This window comes from Pygocentrus nattereri, chromosome 26, assembly GCF_015220715.1.
Source record: "Pygocentrus nattereri isolate fPygNat1 chromosome 26, fPygNat1.pri, whole genome shotgun sequence".
Classification (NCBI taxonomy): domain Eukaryota; kingdom Metazoa; phylum Chordata; class Actinopteri; order Characiformes; family Serrasalmidae; genus Pygocentrus; species Pygocentrus nattereri.
In genome coordinates, this window is record NC_051236.1 from 18899421 (window position 1) to 18917799 (window position 18379).

The following is an 18379-nucleotide window of genomic DNA, read 5'->3' on the forward strand; positions in this document are numbered from 1 at the left end:
TGAGGAGCATGAAATGATGATTTATTACTGATGTATTCCATTTTTCTTACATTACAAAGTTTGAACCCAGAAACAGCAATGCAATGTACTGCAATGTAACTGTCGTTAATTAAGCCTCTTATATGAAGCTGATCATTTAAAATAGTTTATCATCACTAAGCTCTGCCCCACAACAGCTTTGTGGTATGTTTGTGAGCCAAAAGGATTATTTCCGTCATATCAGAGTAAAGCAGTCATATCAAAGGAAAGCAAAACTTTTTCAAAAGAAAACACGAGATGAAAGACATGCGCATTGGTACAGTTGCTTTTATTTTGCATAAAGGATTGTTGAGGTAGATGTTCTACAACTAAAAACGAAATAAATGAAATACATACTTGTACCCACACTTTAACCTCAACATAAACGCAAACATGAGGTAGTGGTTTTGACAACATATTGAATTACAGAGACAAAAAATTTCAGTTGCATAACAGTTAACACTCTTGGGACTGTTTGTTACCCATTTGTAAATCTATTTGAATCTCATTTAGCAGCCATTTGCCTCAGGTACTATGCCCCTAGATGTATCCCACTAACACAGACCATCTCACAATACAGGCACTGATGCATGTCAGGAGGCTTAGGGAAGCTGTGTGCATGGCTGTCGGGCACAAAGAGAAGCAGCCTTTTGACTTTTTACGTTTAAAAAAAATAAAATAAAAGTGATATAAACAGTATTCCTGAAGGGGATAAACTGTTGCCTGATATTTCTAGATAAGCAGCTGAAGAATAACATTCTGGGAAATGATGAAATCACACCTCTTATTATAAATGATACGTTTAGCAATAACTAATCTAAAATTGAGACGTAACACAGTACTGAGAACCATACTAAAGAAAAAAATCACAAAGCATTCATCAAGCTTTTATCAGACTGTAAAGTAAGCTTTCTTATATAAAATTTCCAATAGTACTAAAGCCTTATTTATCCAATAACATTGGGACTCTATGGCTTCATTCACAATTCCTGAGAAAAAGAGTTACATTCGAGGCTTGCAGAGAAACCTCTCTTTACAGAGGCTCACTGTTTGCATATATTTATTTTTTTGTTAATGTGCAAGTGCACATGTTTTTATATGAACAAGAATACTTATTCAGTGTATCTATCAAAACATTGCAATGCATTGATTTATAACATACATTCCTGAGCACTCAATATTTATTTTTTAATTTTAATTGTACAATCGAATCCTTCTTTGCCTTCCTCATCCTTTGCTGCAAGCCTCCCTCTCTGTCTAAACCCTCTTTTGGATTAGAACGTATTGATTGACTTTGGGGATTAGTGCTTGCCATAGTTATAGGATATGCTTCACTACACAGATTGATTACAGAGAGGGAGCAAAAGGGAGGATAGAGAACAAAATTCAGACTAAGGAAAAGAAAATGGAGAGATATAAACATAAAGACTCCCTGCCGATTTGTGCTGGAACCCACTTTAGTAGTAATTTGGTCACTGTAAAATAGAATGCTGTGTGACCCTAAGCATAACATTGGGCCTCATTCACCAACCATTCTTAAGAAGAAATTTCTTCTTAAAACCCACTTACACAGTTTTCACAAAGATTCTGACATTCAACAGCTTTCTTATTTGGGATTTGACCTTAAGTAAGAACAGAATCTACATACTCAAGAGCACAAAGGTGTGTTACTTAAGAAAAAGCATACTGGTGAAATTGAAGATATTGGTGAATGAGGCCTTCTGTGTTACTACCCTTCTTCTGTTTCAAGTGGAGAGCATGTATTATGCACATCCAGTGGAAGCGTTCTAATCTAAAAGATCTTATTTATTGCATAACTCAAGTAGACTTAGTGGTAGGTGTACTGGTCTGGACTTCCATAAGAGGGTGGCTCCAGGGGCTGCAGATGGCTCTTCCTCTCCAGCTCTACCTTCAAATTTGGCTGTGAGAGATGGCTGAAGTTTTGGACATCTGCACTACCATTTCCAATACCCTCGCTAATGGGCTGGTCGCTGTTATCCCTGACTGCGTAAGGTGACACTCGGGCAGTTTTGGGCTGATCAAATCCAAACTTCCTGTTGCGGGGAAGTTCCTGGAACTCTTCAGGCCGTTTAAGAGGTTGAATGCTGTGGTTGTTTGGGAGGCTGCTGCTCAGAGGTGTGCCTGTGTGTATGCCTGAGGGAAGCAGGGAGGGAGAACTAGGGGCTGTTAGACTGGGGGGATAGGTGTACCCTGGTGCAGGAGGTGGGTAGGCAGGTGGCAGGGCAAACGCTGGCTGGGGCAAGTAGGTGGGTTTCGGGTACAAGTGTGGACCACTATAGGTGGACGAGTAATCCTGAGGTATGGCACTGGTGCTGAATTGCTCTGAAAGGTTACTTGCACCCCCCAAAGACCCCTTTATTCCCTCTAACCCAGGGAGCCCTTCTGAGTTGTAGCCCATAGACCAGGCATCCTGGGGGGTCTCACTTCTTCGGAAAGTCCCAGGCTCCGGGTAGGCCAGACTGAAGGAATATCTTTCAGCATAGCGTTTCAGTAGGGTTGAGGCACTCAGAGCATTGATGTCATCTGAATAGCCAGTGAAACCCGGACGACTGGTCTGTGGGTATGAAAGAGGTTTAGGGTGGGCAGGGGGTGACGTAGTAGAGGAGACGTCATAGTGTTGCTCTGCCCACTCAGACGACCAGTGCATCTTTACCACATCTAGCAGAAGGAGAGAGACTGTGAATGCCTTGTATACTTTTTAATGTTACTGTCAACATTTAGCAATACATGCCATGCTTATGCACTGTAAAGATTAAAAAATGTGTTAAAATTCTACAGTGAATGGATCAATAGAAATTATCCAAAATGATTGGACATCTTGTTCCCTTAAGTTACACTCAAAGTTAACAATGTATTTCTTTGCCAAAGTTACCATATTGGAGATACAATGTTTTCCCCTGACAGTGCTGAAATGCTAGCTGCCCTTTCCACTGTATTACCATTTCATGCAGAATATACCAGGAGGTAGTAAAAAAATGGTAGGCTTATTGATTGTGTAACATTACATATCATTGCACTAACATAAAGGTAAGAATGCTTTTTGGCCCTTATCCTATAATATTAACATTTCTGAGATTATTTTTACAGCAACAAGTTTATGTAAAATATTGGATTAGTTAGATTAATATGTGGTAATATGATTATGACAGTGATCTCTGCAGAATTTATAAAGAAACACCAACTGATCTACTGACAGTATTCCTCATAAGGGTCTATGCAGCACTCTGGACAGGCTGTAATCAATGTGTCTTAATCTGGGTGAGACATAGTAATCTCAGTGATGTGGCATAATCCATGCCATCCTTAAACATTTCACATAGACAAATGAAATTGAAACTGAAATGTGTTGGAGTGGATGTGCATGTATATGTGTGAGAGCATATACATTCAGTAGATCGAGCCAGATTAGACAAGAAAGATTAGACTTGTGGAGGCGGGTAGATACTGGTCAGCAGGCTGTTTCTAATTCTTGTTTAAGTGCATTGTACAAATATATGCTCCAGTTCATTAACACAGAAGGATTTATCAAGAATGCTGAGGAGGATTTAAGAAAGATATTATAAAGTAGAAAATCCTCCAAAACCATTAATCCAGAGCACAATATATGGCTGTATATTGGTAACGCTCTTGTCTGCATTTATATATTCCCCTTGCCTTTGAAATTACTCTCTTTAAAAGGCCCGTATCCCATATAATAGTCCCCTTTTTTCACAAACACTTATGATGTTTGTGTGGTTTTAAGTAAACAGTCATAAGTCATTTATACATGACTATTTTACAACCTCTCATTATCCCTTAGAATTAAACAGACTGCTTTAGGCAGTGGGCCTTTAAGACTGATATACGTAAATGATCTATGTTCTAATTGGCTGCCCTGTAATTTATCTCATTTAAAAAGCAGTCCAGGCTGAAACACTCTTTATAACTTCAGCATGAATGGGTGGGGCTAAACTGCTGTACACAGAATAGGCAGATATATGTAAAGATGTTGTTTTTTGTGACATCACAAAAAGTTATTTCAAAATGATTTTTTTTCAGCTTTGTGTTCAAATATGGACTGTATGGACTGAGTGGTGAATAGTACACTTTGGAACAAGGTTTACAAACTACATAAAACTCGTATTTCCAGAAAGTGAGAAAATGAGCCTTCCTTCAATGCACATTTGAGATGAGTAAAAAGAGAGTCCTGTTCCCCAAAGAAATGGCTGCTCATGGAATGCCAAGAATTCAGCCTGGGATCTATTTACAAAGATCCTCTACACACGCACACGCACACACACACACACACACACACACACACACACACACACACAGACACACACACTTCATGGCCTGTTAAGGAGGACATTTGTATGATATTCTTACCCAATCACTAACACTCCTGTCATGACGTAAGTGGTCACCAATGTAGAACTCTGTTACTTTGCTGGACCTCACACAGTCATGCAGTTCTAATCAGAATTCTAAACTACAAGAGCTTCCACGCTGACCGGTTGCAGCTGCAACCGTCCTGCTAAGTGCCCCCCTCTGCCTCACATTGTGCCTTAAAGGTTAATGTGATGAATGCATGCAGAAGTCTTAGCTGCTACCTCCAGCCCAAAACTACCCAGCAACACAATTTCACTATTGTACATTGCACAATGCTGTTGTGCCATGGACTTTGCCTTAGTGCTGCTGGTGTGTGAACTGATAGTGTTAATATGTGTCCATTCACCATCTGTGCTGCTTTACAACTCACATGACGGAGAGAAAAACAGTTCACCATTGAATTCAGGCTCACTCTTGCTCTCTCTCTCTCTCTCTCTCTCTCTATCTCTCTCTCTCTCTCTATCTCTCTCTAATAAGGCAAAACAGAATAAGGCAAAAAAAAAAAGAAAAGGATTGCAAATTTCAGTAGAAATGCACATGCATCTTACCTTCTCATTTCCTCGTATGTCCACTCTAACCCAACAATCCACAATGACTCCAAGCTGACAGTCCTATATCTTGAGTCTAGGACATATTTCTGTCTCTCTCTCTCTTCTTTCTTCCTCTCTTTCATTCTCCCTCTCTGGTCCCAGTGACAACAGCCACACATATCCAGCCCCTCCCCCCATTCCAGTCCTCCCCTCCCCCGCCCTCTCTTTTGCTTGAAAGTATTTAAGCTCTTGAAGAGAGAATGCCCCCAGAAGCAAAGCAACAATGACTGCTTCTCTCATTTATAAGCCTTAGCTCCAAGATACTGGTCGTACATTTCCTACTCACTATGATCAGAACAGTGCAAACACACATAGAGCTGGTACTTAAACTTTGTATAGTGTGGAAATTTTTTCTTACGATGGTGTCGATGGTCTTGTGCAATCATTATCTCAGAAGTGTACAAAGACAAATGTGCAGAAGTCTGCAGAGAAATTGCTCAAACAATAACAAAATGAAACACAACAGCTGCCTTTTGAAAGAATACTTCACCAAAAACAAAAGAAGTCTTAGAATGGTCTGTTTCAAACAAACCCCACTTCAGTTTGACATTTTGTTTCCTAACAATTTTTTACATTTTTTTGTTTGTGAAAAAGTTGGAACAGACAAAATAGACAACAGCCCAAAAAACAGGAGCAGAGAAAGTGGTAAAATTCGTGGATAAATAAATGTGGTCTGCTAACACTGTAGCAGACCTTTGTGTCCAAACATTAAGAACATTATGCATAAGCCAGATCCAACCTATCTAGATCGTTGTACTGAATTGGCTTATAGTCAAAGTTCAAAGCTCAATTGAGACTTTTAACTGTCTTGGATTTAGACTAAAATCCCTTTGCTTTGAGTGACCCTGTACCTTAATTATGTTATTTATTTTTTGTCACTACCAAAACAACAGTAACGCCTCTGAAACAACTGCTTTGGTGGTGACAATTTTGAGAATTGTGAGCTAATTTTGAGCATAACTCAAAAATGTTGGCTAGTGCATGCCTAGCAAATAACCTTTGAACAGCTTTGAAAATAGTTTTTATTGGTACACATTGATTTTCTGATATTGAGACACATTTACTTCAAAACAATGAGATCGAAGTGCTCACCATATGGCCATGAGGGCCAGGCTGTAGTCTCACTTCTTGCATGCGTGTATCTAAAATAAGGCTCTGCCTATGGACTATAGCTAGAAGACTAAAAACACTTTCCAATAGAAAGTACAATTTAAATAATGCTTTTTATATATTTAGCTTTTATTTTCCCCATTAATGCCTTGATTTTCAACAGATCATAACATAATACTTGTAGACATTTCAGGTCTGCATACTTAATAGTTTTAATTGTTTTTTTTGGGGGGTGGGGGTGTTTCATCGTGGGAGTGCAGTTTGAATGAATTAAGTAGAGTGGTCCATTTGTACTGAACAAAAATATAAATGCAATGTTTTTTTACCAAAAAAATCTTTGATTTGTTTTTAGCAAAATGCTGTGAAACGAGAGCAAAACCAAAACGGATGCTTTATACTTTTATTCAGTATATCCTGTAGGTAGGTGTGTTAGTATTATTCTGTGGAAAAGCTCAGTGAATTCATATGCATTGTGCAGGAATTCTGAGTAATAATGTAGTTTAGGAAGTCTTTCAGCAGGGTAATAATCCAGCACAGTACAACACTAGAGTGTCTTAATAACAAGAAAAGGGAGTTCCTTGTGTGGCCCAGTCAGAGTCCAGCTCAGTTAATCATTTCAAAATCTGTTCCGGGTTGTTGTACATCAACATTCCCTAATTATGTTGACACAACTTTTTTGCAAAGAGGAATGTGTGAAAATCACACCAACACAACACACTGAACTGGGTGGTGGGATTTTAAAAAACATGTGACTCACGTCCAAGTGCACTGCAGTTCTAGCCTTTTGCACTTGTGTGTGTGGATAAAGAGGAGATAAAAGCTGAAAACTTAAAAAGGGCTGACTATGTTTTTGCAGGCACAAATATGTAGTAGTTATTTTAATTACAAGACCAAATAAATGACAGGTGGCAGCAGAAATTGAGTGTAAAGTTTAGAGGAGCTTTTATAACTCATTAACCAACAGGTACAAAATCATTTGTTTTTGAAGTGGCTATAATGTATCTGATGAAAAGCAGTGGTCAGTCTTATCCACAAAGGGCCCTATGTAGGCCAGAACCTTTCACTACAACAAAGCTGGAGCACCTCTCAGTTGTTTCAAGACTGAATTGATTAAATAACAGTCAGCTGTGCTCTGAATTGGTTAGAATGAAAATTTGCAGCACACAGGCCTTTTGTGGAGAAGATTGGTCACCACCATTCTGGACTGCTGTAGAGTCTGTGTCAAATTAGATGTGTCTCTATGGAAGTTTGTGCTGTTAACACAGCAGTAAAGTATTTCAGACATTGAATAAAAACATTTTCACTGATAATTTGCATGTCTGCATTATTAGTCATAAAGCAAAAGTTTCAGGAATCTGCAAGAGCTCTGAATGAGAAGGACAACATGTGAGAATAATCAAATCAGTGAGCTGATCACATTTTCAAAGTGTTCAGTGGTCAGTTTGTGGAATCTGTATTGGCTTCTTTTGAGCTACACACTTGTAGCACTAAGCAGTTTTGCAGTGTTTAACCTGGAGTTCATTTACAGCATTTAGCAGACGCCCCATATAAAGAGCGACTTACAAAAGTGCTTTGTGGTCAAAATAATATATCTTTGCTAGTAGAAATAGATTAGGGTAAAAGCTGCCCCTGATCTCAGATATTGCTAGTGTAAGAGGGCAAGAAGTTGTTTATTGTTTAATTCATTATTATTCATTGTTCATTTTATAGTTTTAAAATTATAGTTTAAAATATCTATAGTTAAAAAATGTGAGATGATGCATATTCTTTGTGAATCTGTTAAAAACAATTCCTAAGTAGCTAATATTACAACTCGGATATTTAGTCCCTATGTACTGACTTACCGCGGGGAACCAATTAAGAGGGACACTCTCTCTCACACACACACACACACACACACACACACACACACACACACACACACACACGGACACAGGGACACCCTCTTAGACGCAGGGAGAGAGAGGAAGTGTGTTAGCAGTAATGTGGTTATTGTACTGTCCATAGCCGTTTGGTGGGAAATAAAAGAGAAGTTCTACCTCAATCTTTTAACCCGACTATATTTTTCCACCCCTCTGAACAAGAGACTTGGAGTTACTTGGAACCACGCTCAACTTTGAGGGTTACACTAGAAACAAAAGCTTTTGTTGATACCTAGAGAAGAGAAACAGACCGTAGTGCAATAAAAATATTTCTGTAAGCACTTGTATTAGTAGTGACAAACTGGAGTAGTGACAAAGTTTCTAGAGAATTCTTATTAAACATCTGGTCCCTTTTAATGGCCAGGAAGCATGCTATTAGTCAGGCACTGTGTGTGAGTACATGTGTGCATCATCTGTATTGTGCATTGTGTTTCTGTTTGTTGGGGTGTGTGTGTGTGTGTGTGTGTCAGTGCCAGTCTTCGCCAAAATTTTGCACCCCCAAACATATGCTCAGATATCCCTCTACAATTGACTGCTGTCAAAAATCACGTTAACCCTACAGTTCTTCTATTATTAATTGGTGCATTTATTGTTATTGGTTTTATTGTTGAAAAAATACCAATAGAATTGAACTTTTCTACATTTTCTGGAGGCAAAGGTGTCAATCATGACATCATAAGATGATGGCAAGACTACTCACATGGCCCTGGGACACAGACATTCTGTACTGTTAAAAAGTGGTAAATGGACTTCATGTGGTAACAAGCAAATTAAATATAGCAAACTGTTTGAAATATGCCTCCAATTCCCAAAATACAGCACTGAACAAAGTATTGTTTGACTCAACCAACCTTACTTACAAAATTCAATTGCTTCTACATTAAAAACCTCTTTTTTTAGCTTTACTTAAAGTAGTTTATACAGTGCAGAAATGTGAAATGTGTTCTGAACTCAGGGAAACATTAAACATCAAGCTAAATGCAAGTTCATTCAACTTATTTTTCAAGCCTGTGCTCATTAGCTACATTATATTGTTCCTGAGTGGCTTCAGGCAGCTATTTTACTGAGTTTCAGAGAGCTTTCTCAGGTAAGATAACATTAAGCAAAAAAACTTTGCTGATTCCTTTTTTTGGATGGGGATCTTTTTAGTTGTTGGAAACAACTCCTGCTTTTGAATGCAGTTCATCACATCTGTGCTGTTTTATCTCTTAGTGGCCAATAAGACAGTTGTGCTAGCTAGGCAGCTCATGGAAGTTAGCGTAAGCATCTGAATGGAGTTAAGTTAGATTGCTCACATGAGTTAACAGTTAGCTGAAGTTTTCTCAGCCTAAAATAAGAAGATTCATTTGTGCACAATTTGATTCTTTATACTGCATTAGAGACATGAAGAGACCTGCTTTATTGTAACCTGCCTAGTCAGCTGCTTGGGATGAGGGACAGATCTGAAACCTTTACTAATTCTGCGTTGTTGGACAGTTTGTGATTTCGTTGTTGTCATGGTTATCAAACAGTGGGGGAAACTGCAGCTGGTCCCACAGTTACTCTTCCTCTTAGTGGATGTAAGTAAACCATAATAAACACCAGTTCAGAGGTCAAGTGTTAGCTTCACATTGTTTCCCTCACAGAGGTTAAACGCAAGTATATGGATTCCAGCCCAAGTATATTTGGACCCTTTTAAGAAATGTTTAGTTTTTTAAAAATCCGTTTAGAAAAATGAACGACGTGCTTTGAATTTGACTGCTAAATGAGTGCAGGGTAGATCAAAGGAGAGTGAAGGAGAGAGCAGGATTGCAAAGGTGTCCTGGCTGAATTTGCTTTCTCTTCTAAAGAATGCAGAGTTGGGCTTACACTGCAGTATTGAGAAATAACTTAAAAAGAAGTTGTGTGATGAGGAGAGGCTCATAACTGAGATACCCCAACGTGCAAAATCGTAGCATCAGAGAAGTGCTTAGCAGTCACTGAGATAAAACTTGATTGAAATACAGTCAGAACATATGCCTTTATTTTAGATTTTGATCATGCACTCGACGCTACTTGAGTCTACATTGAGTCTTCTTTTTTGACATGATTAACCCCTTTTGTCAGTGGTACTGTTATCTTCTGTCAGTCATAAAAACTTTGCTTTGAAAATAGAACCAGATAAAAAGTATTTGACCTGCAGCCTGTTTAGCCAGGTTATGAAGAGTCTGACAGCAAGACTACAAAAGTGGAATCAGCCAGAAATGAATGAAATACAACAAGATGGGCTGTCAAACACTTTACACACTGGCTGGAACAAAAACAACATTCAGGTTAATCTGCTGAATATTGTAAAAGCTGAACTGAACCTGATATTGTGTCAGTTTTCAGAACACAATGAGCTACTAATTTTTGATTGAAAGAATTGCCAGTAATAAAGCATTTTTGATTTCATTTCATTCTTGGGACCTTTTCCCTTTTTTTCTTTATTTGCAGTTGTATAAAAGCAATAAAACACTCGAGTTTGTGTGTTATTACAAATAGCATCAAGGCTGTAATGATCTACTGTAAACTTGTGCTTGTGATTGCAATCAAATCATAACTATGATGCTGTTCATGGCCTCTTATGTTCTTAAATTTTCACTTTAGACCAATCTGAAAAAGTAGCTATACCATATTTCCATAATTCATCTAAATGTAGTTTTTGGATGGACATAAAAAGTTTAATTTTCAAGTTTAAATAGCTAAATAAATAAATCTTTGACATGTGTGAAGAAGGAAAAAGGAGACTTTTTACAGCACGGTTTGATTTATTTCATTTTTGCCCAAAAGATTCACATTTGCTAAATCCTTCACATGTTTAGTGCTTCAGTTTTTAGGCCTGACAGTGGTTTCATTAACACGAATGTGTTATAAATGGTCAATTTGTAGACTTATTACTTCACAGAAAACATTTTACATATTTTCACATTTTAAAATGAGTTTTAGTTTTTTTGCTGGGAGGTTTTGACATTTCTCCCATCTCCTTCTCCAGCCTGCATCCACGATCTCATCATGTTTCAGGCATCAAGTGCATCTTGGAGTCTAAAAAAAAAGGAAGTAGAAAAAGAGTCAGTGAGCTGTAGTTAATGTTATTAGCTGCATCCAGTTTTGTAAATGTGTGTCCTCACTTAAAATCTCCTCCGTCCAAGAGGGTCTTGTAGGTGGCAATCTCTGCCTCCAGTTTCATTTTCATGTTGAGCAGAGCTTCGTACTCCTGACCCTGTTCAGTGACCTTTGCCCTCAGCTGGGCTAGCTCTGCCTCCAGCTGCAGGATGATGCCGTTGTATTTCTCCACCTCTGCATTCGAGCGTAACTCTGTGTTCCGCAGTGTCTCCTCCAGCGATGCTTTCTGAAATAGGGTTGCATGGCTTCATTGCAATAACATGTATAATGGTTGTGATACGGGTATTACTGTTACTTAGAATAATAAGCATTGTGTTGTTATTGTTGTTTATTTATTGATTTTTGATCAGGGGAGTATTTACGAAAGCTAACCATATTAAAAATTCTCAAGACATTTGCAGGCCAGCTGTGTTTTTATTTTATTTTTACTTCACATTTTGCCATGACCCCAACTGGCCAGTGTTTATTCAAAATATTCTAAAACTAAAAAAGGTAAAAACAGGCACTGAATGCATGAATGGATAGAAAATAATTTTAAATAACAACAAACTGTTTTATATACAGAAATAAGCTACATTAGCTGAAGAAAACTGCTAAACCTCTTTTAAATGTCCCCAATGTACAGCAGTTTTTTAAAAAACCTTTGCTTCAACTACACATCTGGCATTTATTTATTTATTTATTTGTGGCGCTGTCACATAGACTGTTACTGTGGAGCCCCTAAAGAAAGCTTGTTTCTCTCAGATTTATCACTATTTCACTTTAAAAAATCCTGCATATAAAATCTCAGAAGACATAGGTGGGTTCCTCCATTAATTTGGGTAGCAAACATAATGGTTATATTTGTATATACACATTGTGACCCCCAGTTAACACCACCACCACTGGAAAGGCAGTCACGTTCCCAGGGCCACAAGTTTCTCTGTAATGCTCAATTTCACTTTAATCCACTCTGAATGACTTTGTTTACATTTCAGCAACTGAATTATACAGAAATGTTAAAAAATATGGGACATTCACCTTTAAATGATAAAATTACAGAGCAATCCTACTTCATAAAACAAAGCTGTATGCGATTAGTACAGTACAGCCTTGCAAAAAAACACTGTGGATGTGCTGGTGTGTGTGTTTGACAGGTATTGTTGGAACCAAGGTATATTTTGGTAATTTTGTGAGTGCATGTATAGTCGGTAGTGTGGGTGAGTCTGGACATCTATAGTGTAAGTGACCATATAATTTGTCCTGCATGTGGGTGTTATCAGTTGACATAATTATATGTTTTCATCCAGATTGTATGGGTGTGTTTCATGTGTAGTGTTACCAGGCTTTTTTGGGATGCCAGTTCTATCTCAAGCGTCTGAATCTGTCTGCGCAGGTCATTGATCTCCATCTGAGCTCCCTGTAATGCTTCTGTGTTCTGTGTCACCTGTACTTGTACATCAGCCATCTACAGACAGAGTAAGAGAGGAAGAGGGGGGGGTTGTAAGTCAGTTGTAATCATTTTTTCTTCACAAACTTGACTCATGGTGAGCAGACTTGTTGAATCTGTCCTCAGTTTGCCCTGTTTTTCCACTTTAAGGTTGAGTACCACATTAAACACATTGATAAACTGAGTCAGTACTGCACCTGGTTCTCATGCCATATTTTGAGTTCCTCTGCGTTCTTCAGTGCCAACCTCTCGTAGTTTTGTCTCATCTCCTCCATCACTTGAGCCATGTCCTGGCCTTTTGGAGCATCTACATCTACCTGCACACCTGACTGAGCGATCTGATTACGCAAGTCTGCGACTTCCTAAAGAGCAAAAGAGAGAATAAGAAAAAATGAATGTACAACACACACACATTTTACAATAGAAGGCTTGAAAGACAAATTATAATTTTAAGGATATTTGCTTATGTGGTCATTATGTTCAGCACTGCTTAACATCATTCCAGAGATGATTTAACATATTAATAAAGACCAGTTTTCATGTTCTAAATGATGTTATGTGTTTCTCGGTATATAATTTAAGATAACTTACATTATCATGGTTTTTCTTGAGGAAGAGAAGCTCCTCTTTCAAGGTCTCAATCTCACTCTCAACGTTCATGCGGCCAATGTTAGTGTCATCAATGAGTTTCTTCAGCCCTGCGATGTCGGCCTCCACGGACTGCCTAATGGCCGTCTCATTCTCATACCTGCAAAACACACACAGATGTACTACTCATTGCTATCTAAATCATCCTATTGTGTTTTTTGGGTTGAGAAGTAAATTCGCTCTCAGCTATTGGATATTTGTTCACTTTCCACTGGAGCTTTTCAGTTTTTCCAAGAGTATCAGCACTGATCCAGTCCAAATGTCTATGGATTTTGCTTGCTATGCTGAAGATATTACACTGTTGGCTAAACAAAGTGAAAGCCAACAGTTTCAGAATGGTTTAATGAGGTCAGAGCAGGATTGCTAAAATTGTTTTGCCAAATTAAATGTTTTAATGGAATGTACATGGACATTTTCTGTGTAGAAGGTCAGTTTAAAGGTGGTGGCGATAATGACACTCACTTGACTCTGAAGTCATCTGCAGCCAGACGAGAGTTATCAATCTGCAGAACCAGACGGGCATTGTCCACAGTGGCATCGAATATCTGAAAGAGGTGTAATACGCAAATTTCATTAAACCATAACATTTCTCTTTTGATCACTGAGCTATGTAATCTGTAAACTGTGGAATCGAGTTATACAGGATATGCAGTCTGGAATAGTTTAAAATGAAGTTGAGATGTCTATCAGCAGTTATTAGTAAGTTCATGCAACATTAAAATTGTCTGCTGCTGTCAGACCACCATAAGACACAGTTACACAGTGATTATTAGTTTGCCAGTTTGTTTGCAGCTGCTCATGTTGTCTGATCAGGACTGTAACTTTGGATGTGTATGGCTGTGACATGAGACTGCTCAAAATCTACCAGATTGCTTTCTCAGGTGTTATGAGGTTTTCAAAATATGCTTAACCCTATATACTGTGGGGATATACAGTTATTGATTGTGAGACTTATTAGAAATGGTTTGTTTTGGTTAGTTATATTGTTATGTTAGTTTAAGGGTTGCTGAAGTTTCTTATATAACACAACAGTGTGGCACATTCTGATAGGATAATAGTCAGAGTAGCCAGCCAGGAGGACAATAACATGTTCTTAGTACTGTGGTTTTCAATTATTATGTGAGTTTATGTGCCTCTATTTGTGTGTGTGTTTGTGTGAGAATGTGGGGTGGGGGATGGGTTGGGGAGGTGAGTATTGAGCCAGGTTTCCTCTCATAAAGAACATCTGTTGTATTTTCCATCTCTTACATCCTGATATGAGGCTAAAGGAAGCAGCCGTACTTCTTTATAGTCTATGTTTGCTGAGTAATGTGCCTCATCTGTCAGTAAGTCATGATGTTATCAGTAAAATGATATGAAATCAGATCTCGGAGCTCAGATCAGGGTCTCTGTACATACATGCATTTGTTTAGTCTGATACAACTCAGACCTATTTTCCCTATTTTGAAATGTCCACCTGACAGCAGTATAGAAGGGGAACATAAACTTCTGCAACTGGATGACCAAAAATCTGCTTTGAATAGTGCAGCAGTTCCTCTTTTGCATGCTTGTTGCGTGTGTGTGAGCGCGTGATCCTTCCACATCTGCTTTGCATTATGACTCTGAGTCACAGATCGGGGGGGTTGTTGGAACTGCCCACAGAAGTGTTCTGCAAATGCTCTAGAAACGCTCACAAACATTTGATTTGTTTTTTGTACTTCTCCATGGCAACCCAAACTTTACAACCCAGTGACAGATATTAGCAACTGTGAGGAAGTTCCAACTGACGCATAGAATTGATGGAGGGAAAAATAGGGGAAAAGGAGAGGGAGACAAAGAGTAAAAGGGTCATGTGCCACTCCCTCTATTCAAATGGGAGGAAATTTGAGAACCCATTTTCTACAAACTTATATAAGACTTTGCTTCAGCTGCATAGAGAGGAAAAAAGTGATTTCCCAAATGGTCCATATTTCCACAAGTTTAAAAAAAATCAGATTTGTCATTTAGAGTTTGTCACAAAATTACCTTCAGTATACATTCAGTAATGTACTGTGTAAAACTATGTTTTTGTTTCTTAATAAGTAAAGGTATGTGCTTTCTTTTCATAGTTACTCACTGTTTTACATCTACTTTCTAAAACTTTTTTGCATAAAATGCCTTGTTTTGACATTTTATAGTAGAACTCATATTTTAAAATGTCATAGCCACTGAAAATTTTACATCTGCCAAATTATTATTCCACTGACTTAAACATGTATATTTGCCCTTTTGTATAGTTTTTTTGTTTTTCAATGCATTTTATTTTAAAAGTAATGTCAGAGATTCATATGTAAAAATGCATGTTTCATTCACATTTTGTATGAATAGATGTGATGATGCAGTGGATATGATGAAGGTCTGCCAACATGTCTTACCTTCTTCCTTAGGTCATCTATGATGGCATTGTACTTGCTGTAGTCACGCATGTCGGGCCCTGCTTTCTCCATGGCCTCTCTAATCTTCTGCTCCAGCTTACTGTTCTCCTCCTCCAGCTTGTGCACTGTCTCCAGGTAGGAGGCCAGACGGTCGTTCAGGCTCTGCATCTGCCTTTTCTCATCACCCACCATGGGCCCTGCAGAGGCCCCGGCTGCTTTGAGGGACCCTGAGCCTGCAGAACTCACCTTGAAGGCTGAGCTGGAGGAGATGGAGGATCCCAGAGGAGCGGAGCGCAGGCTGCCATAGGCTGAAGCTGAGGAGATCCTGCTTCTTTGGCCCCCTGTACCTTCATACATGCTGGCAGCACGGTACGACATAGGCACGGAGCGAGTGAAAGAGGCGTGAGAGGCCTGAGGCATGTAGTAGCTCATGATGATGGAGTGATGTAGAGAATGGTGAAAGAAAATGAGAGCACTCTGGAGCGGTGAAAATGTAGAGACCTGTGGGTTGAGCAATGCAAGCCTTTTATACTCTGCCCAACACTTATGTCCCTCCTTTTCTCACTGTAAAGCACTCTCTGGCCAGCTAGGACCCTTCCCACATACCCCTTTTTTTCTTTTCCTCTGTTGCTGGCCCTGCCCATATCCTTTTTTGTCTCCCGCCCTCTGTGCCTCAACTCTTTAACCCCCTCACATCTCTCTCTCTCCATCAACTCCATCAACACTACAGCGGAATATCTCTTCAGTGGGAAAACTCTACTTTTTAACTCCATTAAATTTTTGTACATTACTTCAAAATTGAGTTCTGCCCTGTCAAGAAGCCCTCACTGAGAAAAGCAAATAAACAAAAAAGAAGACAATCAAACAAAGAAGCTGCGGGTGTTCACAGCAATGGACAGTCTAAGCCTCAACTTCATTTAATGTATTTGGGATGTATTTGGGATTGGATTGTGAGAAAAAGATCTTTGTGGAGAAAAAAATGAATACAGGCTTAAAGTCCTGGTGAGAATGTCTGCACACTCACACTGTGGTGCCTGTGTAAGCACTAGTTTGCAAGTCATTTCTGTCTTTCTGCCTTATATCCATACATATGAGAGGTCAATAGGACTGATCAGACATTTGGAAATCCGTTTTGAGGGTTTTGCATATATTTAGCCCTTCAGTGTGTCTTTGTTTGGCCATTTAAGGTATCCACCCAAATCTTACATAACTGTCTAGTTATGTGTTGGGTTAGGTCTAAAAAAACTCCAGATTGATAAAAGCTAAGCGTTTATCTCCCAGTGTTTCCAAAAACAGGCATAAGTTCACTCAGCATTCTCAGTATGCTCAAGGATTTATCTGGACCGTGGGAACCCATTTTTTTCTTAATGTTTTCTTAGTGAATACTGTAGTTGAGCAAAACAACACATTGCTAATATTAAATACTGTGCATTGTTGTGATAAATAGCAGCTATTCAAGTACCTATGTGATCTATATAACAGGATAGTCAAAGATCTAACACACCCAGAAATATAGAAATTTGAGAAGCATACAGAAAGCACTCCTGAAAGCAGATCTCCCCCTCTCTCCCCCCTTCTCTCTTCCCCTTCTCTCTCTCTCTTTCTTGTTCAGTCTTTCTCTCTTTCACTCTTTCATCTTAAATCTTATTTATTCACATTTCAGTGTTTCTGATCAAACAGTTGGCCAGTTGAAATATTTGTTAGAACATGTAAATAAGTAAATAACAAATATACAAATATCTTTTTTAACATGCTTGACCTATTTCTTTCATGCAACTGTTGCCAGGTTGGAAAAGCTTTACAGAATGTTAGCAAACACTGCATTTTACCTAATGAAAAAACAAAGCGCACAACAAAAGTTTTTTTTTTTAATTAAAATACATTAATTATTCATATTAGGTAGCTGCAATGTTTGCTAGACTCTCTGCATGAGCTTTTAGTTTAAAATGCTGTGCTACCTGGACTATGTAGTTGTAACTAATCTGGAAGCTAAATGCAAATGACAAAATTGTATTTACCACCACTTAATGTCCATGACATGACAAAAAACGCAACCTGATCTATCTTAGCAATGTTATGTTTCACATGCATACTAACATATATTGCTTGAATTGAATAACCCACTTTCAATGTAGTTGTTTCTTGAGAAACCTGTTTTCTACAAATTCTGAAAGGGATTTTACCAGCGTTTTGTAAAGCTTGTCTCACCCTGCAACACCTCCTAATAGCAACTAGCTATGATAAATGCAGTAAATTGTATATACAATCTGTGATTTTAATACAAGACTTGCAGTAACTGGCCTTTACTGGTAATAGTTAGAAAACACTCAGTTTCTAGTGAAACCGTTGTTAGGGAACAATCCAGAATGCTTTGGTTACCAAGCTAGTCATCCATCTCTTGACCTCAGGAAGCTTTCAGAATGGATGCTGATTCACAGCGCTGCCCTGCAGGGCACTGTCTTTGGTCAAAACTTAAAGGAACCTTTCTTTCTTTCTTTTTTGTCTTTCATGTGCTTTAGTTGCACAGTTTAAGAAAATCACAGTTTGCATTCGCTCTGCTGTCCATGCACTGTGGAGCACAGATTACAGACCACATACATTACATACAAACCACTGTGATTAGCAACAGAGTGCATAATGCATTTCAGACCTTAGACTTGTGTATTTCTTTGCACAACTAAAAAAATCCTTATAGAGTGTGTACTACATATAGCAACATGCAGTACATTGAATTACAATAGTATGTTAACTTCAGTG

General features: G+C 38.5%; 2 protein-coding genes across 2 annotated transcripts; both read right to left on the bottom strand.

Annotated features, from left to right (window-relative positions):
- Nucleotides 1–289: 289 nt before the first annotated feature.
- si:dkey-195m11.8 (fidgetin-like protein 2) lies at nt 290–5112 on the bottom strand. Its single transcript, XM_017720183.2, has 2 exons — nt 4956–5112; nt 290–2697 (listed from the first exon to the last, which is right to left on the bottom strand). The coding sequence occupies exon 2, from the start codon at nt 2684–2686 to the stop codon at nt 1847–1849; it is 840 nt and encodes a 279-aa protein (XP_017575672.1). The 5' UTR covers nt 2687–2697; nt 4956–5112; the 3' UTR covers nt 290–1846.
- A 5665-nt stretch (nt 5113–10777) lies between these two features.
- On the bottom strand, nt 10778–16128 carry krt18b (keratin 18b). The gene is made up of 7 exons (XM_017720169.2): nt 15623–16128; nt 13692–13774; nt 13173–13329; nt 12779–12943; nt 12474–12599; nt 11158–11378; nt 10778–11071 (listed from the first exon to the last, which is right to left on the bottom strand). The coding sequence occupies exons 1-7, from the start codon at nt 16052–16054 to the stop codon at nt 11047–11049; spliced, it is 1209 nt and encodes a 402-aa protein (XP_017575658.1). The 5' UTR covers nt 16055–16128; the 3' UTR covers nt 10778–11046.
- Between the last annotated feature and the right edge of the window lie 2251 nt (nt 16129–18379).

Coding starts and splice junctions, on each gene's coding strand:
- si:dkey-195m11.8 (XM_017720183.2), bottom strand. CDS start 2,686: ATGCACTGGTCGTCTGAGTGGGCAGAGCAACACTATGACGTCTCCTCT.
- krt18b (XM_017720169.2), bottom strand. CDS start 16,054: ATGAGCTACTACATGCCTCAGGCCTCTCACGCCTCTTTCACTCGCTCC. Junction 12,600..12,778: donor AAATATGGCATGAGAACCAG/GTGCAGTACTGA, acceptor CTCTGTCTGTAG/ATGGCTGATGTACAAGTACA. Junction 11,379..12,473: donor TGGCATCCCAAAAAAGCCTG/GTAACACTACAC, acceptor ACCCTATTTCAG/AAAGCATCGCTGGAGGAGAC.